Source organism: Dermacentor andersoni, chromosome 2, assembly GCF_023375885.2.
Source record: "Dermacentor andersoni chromosome 2, qqDerAnde1_hic_scaffold, whole genome shotgun sequence".
In the NCBI taxonomy this organism is placed as follows: Eukaryota; Metazoa; Arthropoda; class Arachnida; order Ixodida; family Ixodidae; genus Dermacentor; species Dermacentor andersoni.
Window position 1 is genome coordinate 108,347,989 of NC_092815.1, and position 13,258 is coordinate 108,361,246.

Here is a 13,258-nt window from a genome sequence, read left to right on the forward strand (position 1 = left end):
AGCACCCGCCTTAAAACAAGTTTGCGACGTACCCAGTGCACTTGTACTAGAAGCACGGTCGTGTGATACCGCGCTGTTAAATATATCGCCGCTAGCCAGAAAGGCCTTTGCAGCAGCTTCAGCTATTCTTTCAGGCCGAGCAGTGGCACCTGTGGTCCCTTATCTACTACAAATTCATGCTGTCACTGCGAAAATCCACGTGTTTGGTGAACCAGCACAAGCCAATGCGACAGATTCATGTGGAAAACGAGATTCTCATACCGCGTCTCCCACAATGCGGGGTGGAAATGACCAAAAGAAAGAAAAGCTATAAATAAAGCACGTGCTTATTTCTACATTTGCTTATTGAGGCACGATTACGATAACGCTGAAACCCGTGACATAATGTTTCTGCGCAGCGATATGAAAGCTATTCTCTTCCAGGTAGCTCTTTCCATTGAAGCACCACCGTGGACAACATCAGGCTGACATGTGACATATAGGTAGCCTGCACTACGTTCTGGCGTATGGGCGCGCCCGATACGCTCACTATTGTTCTAAGCGTCAAGTGCATAGATCGCGAAAGGACGTTGACGATAAGACCGACAAAATACTTCACGGATATTCACAGATACGAGCTATATAAGAGAAGGCGGACTTTCTCTCCACAGACGAAAGACACCGTGGCCTAGATAAGGTAAGAACTCAGACATTCATGCAAAGCTTACTTAGAAATAACAAGTTATGGTGTGTGCATTTCTGGGAATTTCTTTCTCTGTTATCGTATCAAGCTAATGCAAACAGGTACAAATGTAAAACCTCCCTCTAAACATACGACCCCATGCTTCAGCTTCCATCACTCAGTCTTGCTCTGCCGCGGATAAGAGAGATTGGCGAAAGTTTCTTTTTGTTCTGCATATTTTATATCTTTTGCAAATGGTCAGATTCACAAAGTGGGTGGTCGTCTTACTGTATAGCTCGGATTTCGACACTCTTTGCACTGCATAGTACCCACCTGTCACTAATTCCTACAAGCACGAACGCTAACATGATGCTCTAACCTTGAAGTTAGATACGACATTCAATGGGCAAACAGAGCAATAGCGGAAGCAACATCTCTTCGAATCTCAGAACATCAAGTTTGGTCTGGGTAGGAGGGCGAATCAGGAAGTCTTCGCCCCCCTTTCTTTAAGCTAAATTAAGACTGTAAATGCGAAGTCATCATATACATTCCCACCGGCGGACCTTTCTTGGACCCGTCTCGCCTTATCTGCCGGTAGCCCTGCGGCATGGCGCTGCTGTCAGTTGTGCATTCGTCCACAGCGTACGAGCAACGAAGTGTGATTCGTTTTCCATGGAGCCAGGAACGAAGACCTATCGAAATCCACAGAGAAATGCAGCCCACGTATGGTGATATGTGCCCCTCTTTGGGAAGTGTGAGGTGGTGACGTTGTGAGTTCGCAAAAGCCCGTGAAGACTGGCATGACAATGAGAGTTCGAGGAGGCCGCGTGCATCGTTGTCTGCCGACAGAGGCGTCTCATATTTAGCACGGCGATGGGACAAATGACTTGATCCGGTGTGGGGACTATGTGGAAAAATAGTGTAAGGTACGTATATTTGTAATTACCTGTGCGTACCTTATTTTGGCTAATAAAAAAAATATGGGCAAAGGCTTTCTGATTTGCCCTCGTATGTAGTAATAAGCGTAACATAATAAGGAATGCAACCAAATTGATGCCACTATGACAAGACTAGCTCGCTGTTGCTTGCAACCGTTTTGCTTTCCTGTTTCCTTCTTCTTTTATTGCGATATCAAATATATAAACACTCCAAGCAATTTTTTTGCCGTCGTCGTCGCCATGACGTTCCCTACACATTTAGGTATGTACATGTATGCTATAAGCCACGCCATGTTATATGACATGCGGTATATGCGAGTTGTGTTGCCCAACATTCTATCACTAAAATTGCTCATACCAGGTTCTTGAAAAAATTATTCCTCAGAATTTTGAGAATCGCAGCACACAAACAAATGTCATGAAGCAAAATACCCACAGGTAGTGCCTTCTATCTTAAGTACTCTCAAACTGAAATATTAAAAGTGCGAAAGAATAACAGGGCTCAAACCTGAAAATGATGTAAACTTATTGGCTCGGGTGCAGGGGGGACTACCTCCGGGATCGGCCAAGGAAAGAGGTTTGGAACATACCAGATACAGAAAAGTGGTGGTAAAGTCACTAAAAAATCAAACGTCACTAAAAAACGAGGCCATGCGCTATGCGCCGCATGGTCTCGAGAGACACGAAATGCATTTGGCTGCGACAACGAAGAACTAAAGTCGATGAACCATCAACGATACGCACTATCGTCTTGGTGGCTCAGACAGAGCAGCGTTTGGCCTTCAGCCGCTATGCACAAGTGTTGTGAACAGGCACGCTATAAGCACACTAGCTTTTCTGCTGAGCTGCTGTGTGTATGCGCTGCACTGAGCGGAACGGGCAGCTGAAGTCAAGCTAGCATTATCTAATATTTCTCTGGGTGCTGACAAGCACCTACAGTTTCCCGTCGGAATTGTATGAAGCACCATTGAACTGCGACCCCTCTACCACCAATGGCGTCGCTCCTCGTAGCCTCAGTGTTACGAGCTGCCTGGTAACTGCCAGGATGCTATTTCTTCTACTCAGTACGAGTTGCTTTATGGGCTTCGTCGCGCCTACAAGTCGTAACTGCGCATACTTAGAACACAGTCCGAGAAGCCCAAGCACAACGATAAACCTTGTTGGTGGTGTCTCTCCTTGGGTGAAAGTGCCAAATTTTTTTTGCTGTCCAGAACCTATGTGGTTGGCCCCTGTTTCCTTGGTTACCAATGTGAATCCATAAAGAAGTAGTCTGATACGGCTGTCGCTGTCTCTCGTTGGGCGAAATCGCCCAAAAAAATTTACCTGTTCAGAACCTATGTGGTTGGTTATTTTTTCTTGTTTACCCATATGAATCGATGAACATGTAGTTGGATACGGGTGTGGGTATTTTCTTACGAGTACACCAACCGGTCAGACGTAATGCGTCGGACGTAATAATGCTCAAGAGTAAACAAGTTCCGTGACACTCCCTGTACTTGTGGTCTCTCCGAAGCCAAGATGAAGTTCCTCGTCCCGTACGCACTGTTGCTGGTTGTGGCGCAAGGCCGTTTGATGGTGCCCCCATCCGTGGACCCGTTGTCGGATGAAATGATAAACTTCATTAACAGTATCGACACAACGTGGAAGGTGAGTACGTTTGTTCACCTTCTTATTGCCCTGCTATGAGTGCAGACCATCGTTTTTAACGCGTGGCCCACAGTAGCTCCGAATGTCGTAACCTGCAGGCAAATCCTAATGCCTAATACATAAACACCGTGAGTCGGCGGCAGCATTATGCCCAGCACGCATGAGTATGCGAACTAGATAGCGTCTTATCATTTTTCTTGCAACTTCTCAGGCATTTCAGGGATTATGACATCGTTTTTCCATCTCCACTGAAGTCAAATCAGCGGAAGGAAACATGCACAATCTCTTTTTATAACATACAGATACTTCCAAAACCGGAATATCTAAAGCTACTACAAATGGTGTGGGCACACAGACATCACTTTCGTGCGCAGTCAACAAAAGAGGGTGCCCGAAAACTGGTGTTGGTTAGACAGAGAACGAACAAATGCTTACGTATGACGACCGAGAAAATGAAGATTAGGGGCGGTAAGTTTATTCGAGTTTCGCAATCAGTTCCTTCTTCCTATCAACTCTAACGCAACAAGACCGCGCACCGTTCTCCATGTATGTAACAAGGGTTTGTGTGGGTCAAGGGAATCACAGAGAGCACCGGGGAAGTGCCGCATATGCGCACGTTATTAGAACGGTGTATTCTCGTGACGTAGCTCAGTGAAAGTCGTTGAAATTCGGCCTACCTTCTGAAGTAATTCTTTTAGCGCGGCTTGCTGAGCTAAGCAGGTGTTTTGATGTAAAGTTCGACAGTTGGCCGCAGGGGCAATGTCCAAAATTTCTGCGTATGACCGTCCTGCACACTTTGTGAGCTGTTACTAGACTAGCAAAATGTGCCAACTCGTCCACCTCTCGATTCAGATGCTCGCGTGCTTTTGTACAAACAACAATCATGTCAACTGCTTAAATTTCCGCCTTTGTGTTTTCAAAAACGTTCAGTCATTTTTGACAACTGTGCAACAACTATACTTATGAAAGATGTCACAGCTGGTAGCCTTACCTTAGTACCGGCTCGCGTCGGTTCATCTCTTCCACCCAGGCTGGCAGGAACTTCGACAAGAACGTTCCCTTCAGCTACATCAAGGGACTGATGGGCGTACATCCCGACAGCAAGAAGTACAGGCTCCCGATTCACTTGCACGAGGAGATTCCGGAAGAACTGCCAGAATCGTTCGACGCCCGGGAGAAGTGGTCGCACTGCGACAGCATCCACCTCATCCGTGACCAGTCCACGTGCGGATCATGTTGGGTGAGTGCAGCGAGACGAGACAACACGTTTCTTTGACAATACGTAAGTGCTTAAAGGGACACTTAAGCCAAACACTAAATCAGTCGGGACTGATAATATATTGTTTGAGAAATCTATTATTATCTCTAACTTGGCGATAATATTTTGTTTATGACAAAAGAAAATGAAGTTCAATGTTAAACTTCTTTTTTAATTTCACGCCCAAAACCACAACACCGGTATGTCAGTGAGAAGTCACGAATTTCAAAACTTCTTTTCGCATTTTGATCATATTGATTTCAGTGAAAGCTTGCTAAACATACCATGTTCATTCCTTAGCTCATTTAAAATCTAACGTAGTCCATTGTTGCCCATAAAGAATTAACTAGGACCTTGCAGACGCCGTCTGAATTACTGACGTTCCGGCGGGCTGGTGTGGGAACTGCACGACGGAGTCGCTGCCCGTCTTTATTTCTTGTGCGTTTTCTGTTCCACTAAGCTTCTTCTCGCGGTAAGAGTGTTCTGTTTGGTAATGCAGGAGGGTAATTTACAATTACAGGTGAATTTATTTCTCTCTTTAGTGTCCGTTTGAGTATACAGCGAACATTGATAACACCTTCTCTTTCGCCTCGATTTTGCAAAGTGTATTCGTCGTGTGGCCTCTTAAATGATTAGCACTTCCCGCCAACATGTCTATGCTATGGCGTAGGAGAACTTACATCGGACAATGCCGGAAAGGGGAGTAAAGAGCAGAAGCGAGCGTAGTATCAATTCCTGGCGTTCGTCTTCTTGCTCAGATAGACTCATGGCATGAGTACCGTTATCTGTCAACCGCAACTACCATTTTAACTACGACAGCCATAAGGCGAACTTCACCCGTTCTGGAGGTATTCACCAGGAAAATCGCGGTGTGTTGAGAATACGCGAGCGCACCGTCGCGTGCACGAACTCGGAAGTTTGTATAAAAGATGCGAGGTAGAGAAATACTAATAAATATAGATTGTCGCCCGGGACGCTCGGGCGCGCAACTGTCAGGACGTCGCAATCATCGCAATCTAAGTGTGCAATCGCATACTGGGACCTATAGCGTGGCTAAGTTCTGACCTATTTTTTTTTTATTCTTAATTAAAGGACACTTAGTATGATAACAGAATACTCACACTCGATAGTTAGCGAGACGCTACAAATTTATCTGAAAATCTGAGGTTGCGCTCGTACACAGATCCTGCTTGGCGCAAGGGCTACGGCGAACCTTGTCCTTGACTCTTAGTCAGGCATACGTGCCTTTTTGTCAGTTTCTTAGGCAGAGCTTCTTTATGTTTTCATTCATTCATTCATTCATTCATTCATTCATTCATTATATGTGCAGAGAGAAAAGAGCGCGCAAGCTGACGCTAGCATTGTTTCCACCGCTTTGGCATTCTCGACATGTTCGCTCAAGAGTTTCGTCATCGAGGGCGGCCTGGTTGCACATCCCGCAGCGTCTACTGCATCAAATCTCGTTACACTTGCATATACGTGCATTGATGAAGGTAGTGAAGGCATGTGTGCCCCCATCCCCTCCCGCTATTTTCTTGTGATACACTGTATTTCCCACTTCCCCTTTCCCCAGTGAGGAGTAGCTGGCTAGAGACACGCTCTCCAGGCCGACCTCTCCTCCTTTCTCTTCATTAAAGTCTACTCCTCCTCCTCCTTGCGATGCGAACTTCACGTTAAGGCACCAAGTCTGTACAGCAGTTCTTATCAGAACAATCGCGAATAATGAACAAGGAGCTCTGACGCTACTTCTGCAGACATTTCTGCGAGATATTAACATACTGCGAATACTGACACATCTTTAGAACTAAAGGAAGGCGCTACCGGACCAGAGTGCTGGGCGTTTGAAGGAATGCAAGATCCATCAATGGCCTGTAGTACCTTCAACTTCGTCAACTGCACTGGATTTATGGCCGTGCAGCTATGAGTACGTCAAGAGACGTTAACGTTAAAAGACAGGACATCATGGTAGATTAGAGAGGAAACGGGACTAAGCGATGTTCTAGTTATTAAGAGGAAGAAATGGAGCTGAGGGGGGCATTCGATGCCTAGGCCAGGTAACAGGTGGTATATTAGAGTTAAAACGATGGGTTTCAAGAGAAGGGAAGCGCAGTCTAGGACGGCAGATAAATAGATGGTGTGATGAAATTAGGTAATTTTCAGGTCTAAGATGGTATCAGCTGGCGCAAGACATAGGTCAGTGGAGACAGCTGGGAGAGGCCTTCGTACTACAGTGGATATAAATAGTTTGATAATGATGATGATGATGAGGCATCAGGAAACCATGTTTATAATCGCTGGCCGAACAGCGTCATCAATGCATCACGCTGCAAATATTTTATGTAACACTGACAATAAATAGAGGTATCATCCACAATTAGCTTTAGCACTGTGAATGCAGCCAAGACCAATTGTAAGCACTATCAGGGAACCTGTTTGTACTGAGACCCAGAAAATTTTATATTGCACAACGAGACAACAGAGTGGTGAAGAAAATGAGCAAGCATCTAGTTCTGCAGAAATACAAACTTCGCTTTTCAGAGACTCTGGCAGGCGTTAGAAGTATTCTCCTGACGTGTGAAGTAAGTCATACGTAAGAAGCCGACCATGTTTCTTTGTATCACAGGCATTCGGAGCCACGGAGGCCATGTCCGACCGCATCTGTATCCACACCGGAGGCAGGGTTCAGGTGAACATATCGGCCGAGGATCTTCTCACATGTTGTCATCGATGCGGCATGGGGTATGCTAAACATTCAAACTCATTCTTCCAAACTGCGTGCGCTTACCGCCCTCCTGGTATACACTGCATACAATTCACGTATGATTCACTTCTACGACATTAAACAAACGAGAGTAACGGCTCGCCTCTGTGAAATCAGTAATTCTGCTTGTCCCGTACTTCATTTTTAGGAGTTGCTGTAGCCAACCCTCCCGCCACCCCAAGCCCCTTATTTTAGTATGTTCACTTTCGCGAGGGCTCAAGCGCACTCCATCTCGAACATTGTTGAATGTGTATTACAAGTAGCCATCTTCGAAAAAGAATAAATTGACTGACTCTATTGCTTTTAGAGCTAACGAGCAGGTAGGAACGACTCTCACCTATTGAGGCTGTAACTGCACGCTATTCCAACCTAATGTAATTAAATGTAACGTTAGAACGTCATATACTCTGTCACTGGCGCGTGCAGTGAAATTAACTGTGCTGGCGTAAGGTCAGACTAAGAAATAATTTCAGGTATAGGAACTCTGGCCGCAGACCATGTTTCCAAGGTTTCCCAAGTGAGATGCTGTGAAAACACGTATTCAGTATAATTTATTTGTAGGAAGCAAAAGAAGACGTCGAAAAAGAAAGAATATATTAATGCGTGCACCAATTACTGTAATAAATAATAATAATATTTCACCTCAAGCGCATGAAATGAATTGAGAATTAACGGCGGTACCAGTTGTTTGACTCCTTTTGTTTATCGTCCGAAAAGAAAAGGAGGTCCTGAAATACGCCAAGGTGGACAACTCCAAATTAACTTTAGTGGCCTCCGGTTTCTTATCGTGCGCTACTACAGCAGGGTACACGTGTGTGCTTGAACTACTCTCCCACGAGAATGTTACCGATGTGGCCGGGATCCAATTCCGCGATCTCGTGCTTACACCAACCCCCCCCTTCAGCAATAGAACAATTGAGAACAACTGAGCAGCAGCAACTGAGGTTGCTCGCTAGATTCATGACATCCATAATACACATAGCATACGCAACGATTCCTTAAGACGCCGCAATTTTACAGATTGATTTCGGTCAACTAGGACTTCCGGCGCAAGCCGGTACCATGACAAAGACACTTTTTTACGCAACTAGCCGAAGCTAAATGTGGTTTACGCGGCCACTGAGGATTGAGCGCAAACACTGAGTCACTACACTGTAAGTATGCAAAGCAGCAAAGCTTTATGACAACTGTAAAACCAGAAGCCGCTGTTGAGTCGAATTGCGTGCAAGCTCGAATCTATAGTGGTTCATGTACATCGCGAGACGGAGCACGTGCCATTTGCTCACATTACTCGGCGTTGTTTCACAGTTGCTGGAAAACGACACGTTGTTTGCATTTTGTCTCCATGCTAGGTGCTTTGGTGGCTACCCTTCAGTTGCCTGGTATTATTACAAGAGTGAAGGTATTGTAACCGGAGGCCTATACGGTACCGATGACGGGTGCCAGCCTTACTACTTCCCCCCATGTGAGCACCACATCAAGGGTCCGCTGCCGAACTGCACGGCCACAAAACCAACGCCGAAGTGCCTGCACGTTTGCCGCAAGGGATACGAGAAGAGCTACAGCGAGGACAAGCACTTTGGTGCGTAGACAGCATCACAAAGAGCCTATACTTGCTCACAAATATTCTAACGGATAACGACAGCTGAGGGAGCGATTACACAGTTCAGAAAACACAGCTGTGTTTGCGCAGTTTGCTTCTGTAGAACAGCAGTTTGTAGGTTAAGTATGTGCAAGAAATGGTGTAGAGGAAGTAGGAGACTTAATTTCAATGCTCATTGGGTCATCGATTGTTTATTGCAGGGGCTGCCGCCATGTTCAACATTTTTTCTCCATACTAATAAGTGCCTTAGAGCGTATAGAATGCGCTAAGGAACTTGACATTTCCGACAAGCTAACGTCAACAGGATGTATTCCACTTTCCGTTCTAATTCTCGAGAAAGCCTGCTTCCGGACCGATGTTTCTTTTCAGCTTGCGTACTGAGTTGCTCATTAGTAGTACCAACCGAAATATACGTAGAGAACGTTTAACCTCGTCACGTTTCGCGATAATGCTTTACCGGTTTGTGTAGTTGAGAGCGTCAGCCCTTTGCCAACTGTTTAATCAGGAATGCGAACAGATCGAAACTGATTCGTATTCGGTGATCATTGGCAACACAACTATGAGGTACTCGAATATTCAGCTTAAGAAATGCAGCTACCTGTAAAGAAATGATTCCATGCATACATGCCTATTGTTCCAGGTAGGCGCAGTTTTGGGTGATTTTGTTCTGCATTGTGAGAGATCAGCACGCGATGTGAGAAGAAAAACGCACAAGAGGTCGTCCTCGTTTCATTTTCTGCACTTGACCTCGCGTCACATGCTGGTCCTCAAAATGCACGTTAGTTAGCTTTAACCAGAGGGTGACCTACACGTTCTGATGGTGGTAAGATTAAGTGGTGTCTAGGTGCGCTGCGGGTGCAGTGAAAATCTTGTACTAATTACAACTTCACCGCGCAACTAAGGGATCTATGCCACTACGGCATTTCTAAAAGGACCTACTGAATTTGAGGCTATAGTTTAGGATGTAATGACTTCTATTGTGCACGCGTGAGTGTTTGTGTGCGAGAAAGGTGGGAGAGACAGATAACCAACGTAATCAATGCATAAGTAGTAGGAAAGAAAACTTATGCTTTGTCAGCGTATCCGAACATTATTAACACTTCATTCTCAATCCGAAAAAGCAAAGAAACAAGCGACAAACGAGACAGATGAACATTAATTATTGCCACCGCGAATATAAAATTTTGTTTCCACGCAGTGAAGTTACTTCTCACCCCGTCGTATCGGTCGTCACAAATTGTTCCTTTTTTATTTTTTCCTGCAGCAAAAACAGTTTACAGCCTCCACAGCGACCAGACCCAGATCAAAACTGAAATATACAAGAACGGACCTGTGGAAGCGGACTTCAGCGTCTACTCCGATTTCCTGGCGTACAAGAGCGGTAAAAACGCTTCTAGTGTGGCTTCATTGAACTTAATGTTTCTATGTATTTTGAGCATCTTTCCCGTTCCCCCCCCCCCCTAACAATTTTGTGTTTGTGCTTAAAATTTGCGGGCTTGGAGAATTTCGCTGGACGACCCTTCGTGTAGCCCCGCGTACCATCTACCACAAGTCAAGTTGTGCACCTGTGTGATCACCACAGAAGAGAGAGAGAGAGAAAACACTTAAATCGCTGTTTCTCACCATGCGATGCATGTGGAAAGAGGCGTTGTGAACTGTTTCACGCCCTCGTGTGTCTTGCGGTAACCGGGACACCGCTGCGTCATCGTCGGCTAAAATAATGACAGAAGCTGCCCACCGGTACTGTCGCTGCCGAACCGAGCGGCGAGACTTGTCTCAGAAGATATAAATTTTGCATTGGTGGTGACGAGCGTATCTTGCCTCAGGTGATAGACGATTATAATATGATTGTTAAGCTTATTTTTTGCTTTGCGGAAGAAGAGCCTTATTATTTACTCTGCAGGCACAAAATCGAGACTTGCGGGTAACGTGTATTACATGGAAGCATCAATGTTTCGTCCAAGGAAGCGGCAGTTGCTTCGAGCAGCTGTTAGATTCAAGCGCACCAGATTGACTGATCACTGGTTTGAAGCTGTACAATCCTTCTCTGGGAGGTAAAAACATGACCTACTCGTGTTTTCGGAAGTCGTGGAAGACAGCAGTTCATGATCGAAGTTTATACAACCTAAGTTCTCCAGCGCGGTAAAAACGGCGCTAGTGACCTAACTGTGCGCTGTCATTGGCATCACAGTTTTCTTTATTATTAGTGCTCTTTTGAAAGGAAGACAGGTCCCAAGAAATTCCTCGCGATTTCTCTTATTAAAGTACATTGGAGGCCTTGTTACAAGCAATTATTAATCCTAGCTTTCACCACTTGAAGCCAGAGTGTTTAACGATGTAGCCCGCTACTTGAAAATTATCAAGATGGCCTCTCACATTCGTATCGTCGCGTGGTAAACCCTGGCCGCCCCCTTGACTTGGCGCCTAACTGAAGGTGGCATGTATTCCTGTTACAAAAACATACGTCACACCGCAATATTTTGGGAGTACAGCATTTGTACCTGCGTTATCTTAAAGAATCTTCATTATAACGCTGCGTTGTTCCGCAGGAGTTTACCAGAGGCACAGTCGTCAGTTTTTGGGAGGCCACGCCATCAGAATTCTCGGCTGGGGCACTGAAAACGGCGTTCCGTATTGGCTCGCGGCAAACTCCTGGAATAAGGACTGGGGTGACAAAGGTGAGTGCCGCGACAAACATGCCTCCTTAGCTTAAGTCGAGATATGTGTCGGAAGGTGTAAAACACCGTATGGGGTAAAATTTTGATGATCCCGGGTTAAAGTGCCTCAGACGGTTTGATAGGCGGAGCCATCATTGTCAAAGGCCACCTGGCCATCCTTAGCGTGTTGATGAACCGCTAAGAGTGACAAAACACACGTTGACAAAGATGGGTCCTCGTATCAAAGCGTCGACCACTCTCTCTGAGGCGCTTTACACTGGTTCGTCCAACATTTATCTCCTTGTTTAGCGTGGTTAAATAGGCTGAAAAACAGTGCTGAAGCTATTACCACTGTTATGCGTACCATAATTGCACGTTCAACTTGGCGGAAAACATGGATAAGCATTGCCTGCCTGCGTACAAAAGTGCGGTTAGTCATTCCTTTTAAAAACACTCAAGTGTGGTAGACAGTAGGTGCGGTTCAACTCGACCGCAGTTAGTACGCTTGTAAAGCTAAAAGGTAAGAGAGCGTTTTTCTCAGAACAGAACCCACAACTGTGACCTGTTTGTACACATACATGTACACACCAGACAGAGAACACACGGCTCATCCGTCTTGCACCTTCGCTTCGTAGCGAGCGGTGGACACAGATATACATGGCTCCTGCAAGCGCATTTTGGGACTATTTGTTTGGTTGCACGCTCGTTACAACCACACACAAGCCATAAGCTACTCCTTATGCTTTCATGCTAACAGGTCATGAGGGTTGCACAGAAATGTTCTAGTTGAAGGCTTCTGGGCGTACTCGCGAATATAACCATTGATATAAACTTTACGTTACTATAGAGAGGGAAAAAGGGTTGGCAGGGGGAGCCACATTAAAGAAACGTCTGCTCAGAATACGATGCCTAATTTTTTGCGTTCAATTTATGGAATTTCCACGCTTATCAGCCGCCTAAGCCAGGTGCGCAGTATTCTATAGGGATCCATTCAATATACCGTACATCATACCTGACGATATATGGCTAATCATCCTGTTTCCACTTTGGCCGCAGGCTACTTCAAGATTCGCCGTGGTAACGATGAATGTGGCATCGAGAATGACATCAACGCCGGTATTCCCAAAGAACCCAGCGCCTAGATGGCAGAATGTGGACTGTAAATAAAACATTTCGGCTTTATGTTTTCTCGATAAGTTGCTATTTTGGTGAGGAGTAATTGGCCATAACGTGATAAAAGTCTGTTTCTGTGAAAAGGACAAGACCCCTTCAATTCTGTTAATGCCTGAATACATAAACTTCACAGTTACCGAATGCGCGATGATTGATCTAATCGGAGTTTTATGTTTTCTCTTTGCGGATTATACACCGACAAAGTTAATCATTCCTAATGTGTACTTGGTCGCAATTGCTTGAGCATTCACTTTTATTTTCGTGAAAACACTTTTTGAAATGATAAGACCGGGAAGTATCGATATAATATCGATTTCTCTTTTACTGAACATCCTAACTTCCGTGAAAGCCGCTATAGTTAGGTTCTTTACTATATTCACTACTGCAGGGAACACCAAAAAATTCCGATGAAGCAGGATAGAGAGAGAGAGAGAGAGAACATTTATTTGTCATGAGATTGGGCGACTTCCTCGCAGGGTGGAGCCCTTAGTTCAGGTCCCCATTGGCTCTCGCCACTCCGCGTGCCCGCCGGATCAGCCGTCGCTGCTCTTGCGGGTCTG

The 13,258-nt window shown here is 45.4% G+C and overlaps 1 protein-coding gene across 1 annotated transcript; it reads left to right on the forward strand.

The window, feature by feature from the left end:
- Positions 1–577: 577 nt before the first annotated feature.
- Positions 578–12,707, forward strand: LOC126541407 (cathepsin B-like). The gene is made up of 8 exons (XM_050188172.3): positions 578–676; positions 3,113–3,246; positions 4,277–4,486; positions 7,128–7,243; positions 8,618–8,847; positions 10,133–10,249; positions 11,418–11,546; positions 12,582–12,707. The coding sequence occupies exons 2-8, from the start codon at positions 3,118–3,120 to the stop codon at positions 12,665–12,667; spliced, it is 1,017 nt and encodes a 338-aa protein (XP_050044129.1). The 5' UTR covers positions 578–676; positions 3,113–3,117; the 3' UTR covers positions 12,668–12,707.
- Positions 12,708–13,258: the final 551 nt, after the last annotated feature.

Coding starts and splice junctions, on each gene's coding strand:
- LOC126541407 (XM_050188172.3), top strand. CDS start 3,118: ATGAAGTTCCTCGTCCCGTACGCACTGTTGCTGGTTGTGGCGCAAGGC. Junction 3,247..4,276: donor GTATCGACACAACGTGGAAG/GTGAGTACGTTT, acceptor TCTTCCACCCAG/GCTGGCAGGAACTTCGACAA. Junction 4,487..7,127: donor CCACGTGCGGATCATGTTGG/GTGAGTGCAGCG, acceptor TTTGTATCACAG/GCATTCGGAGCCACGGAGGC.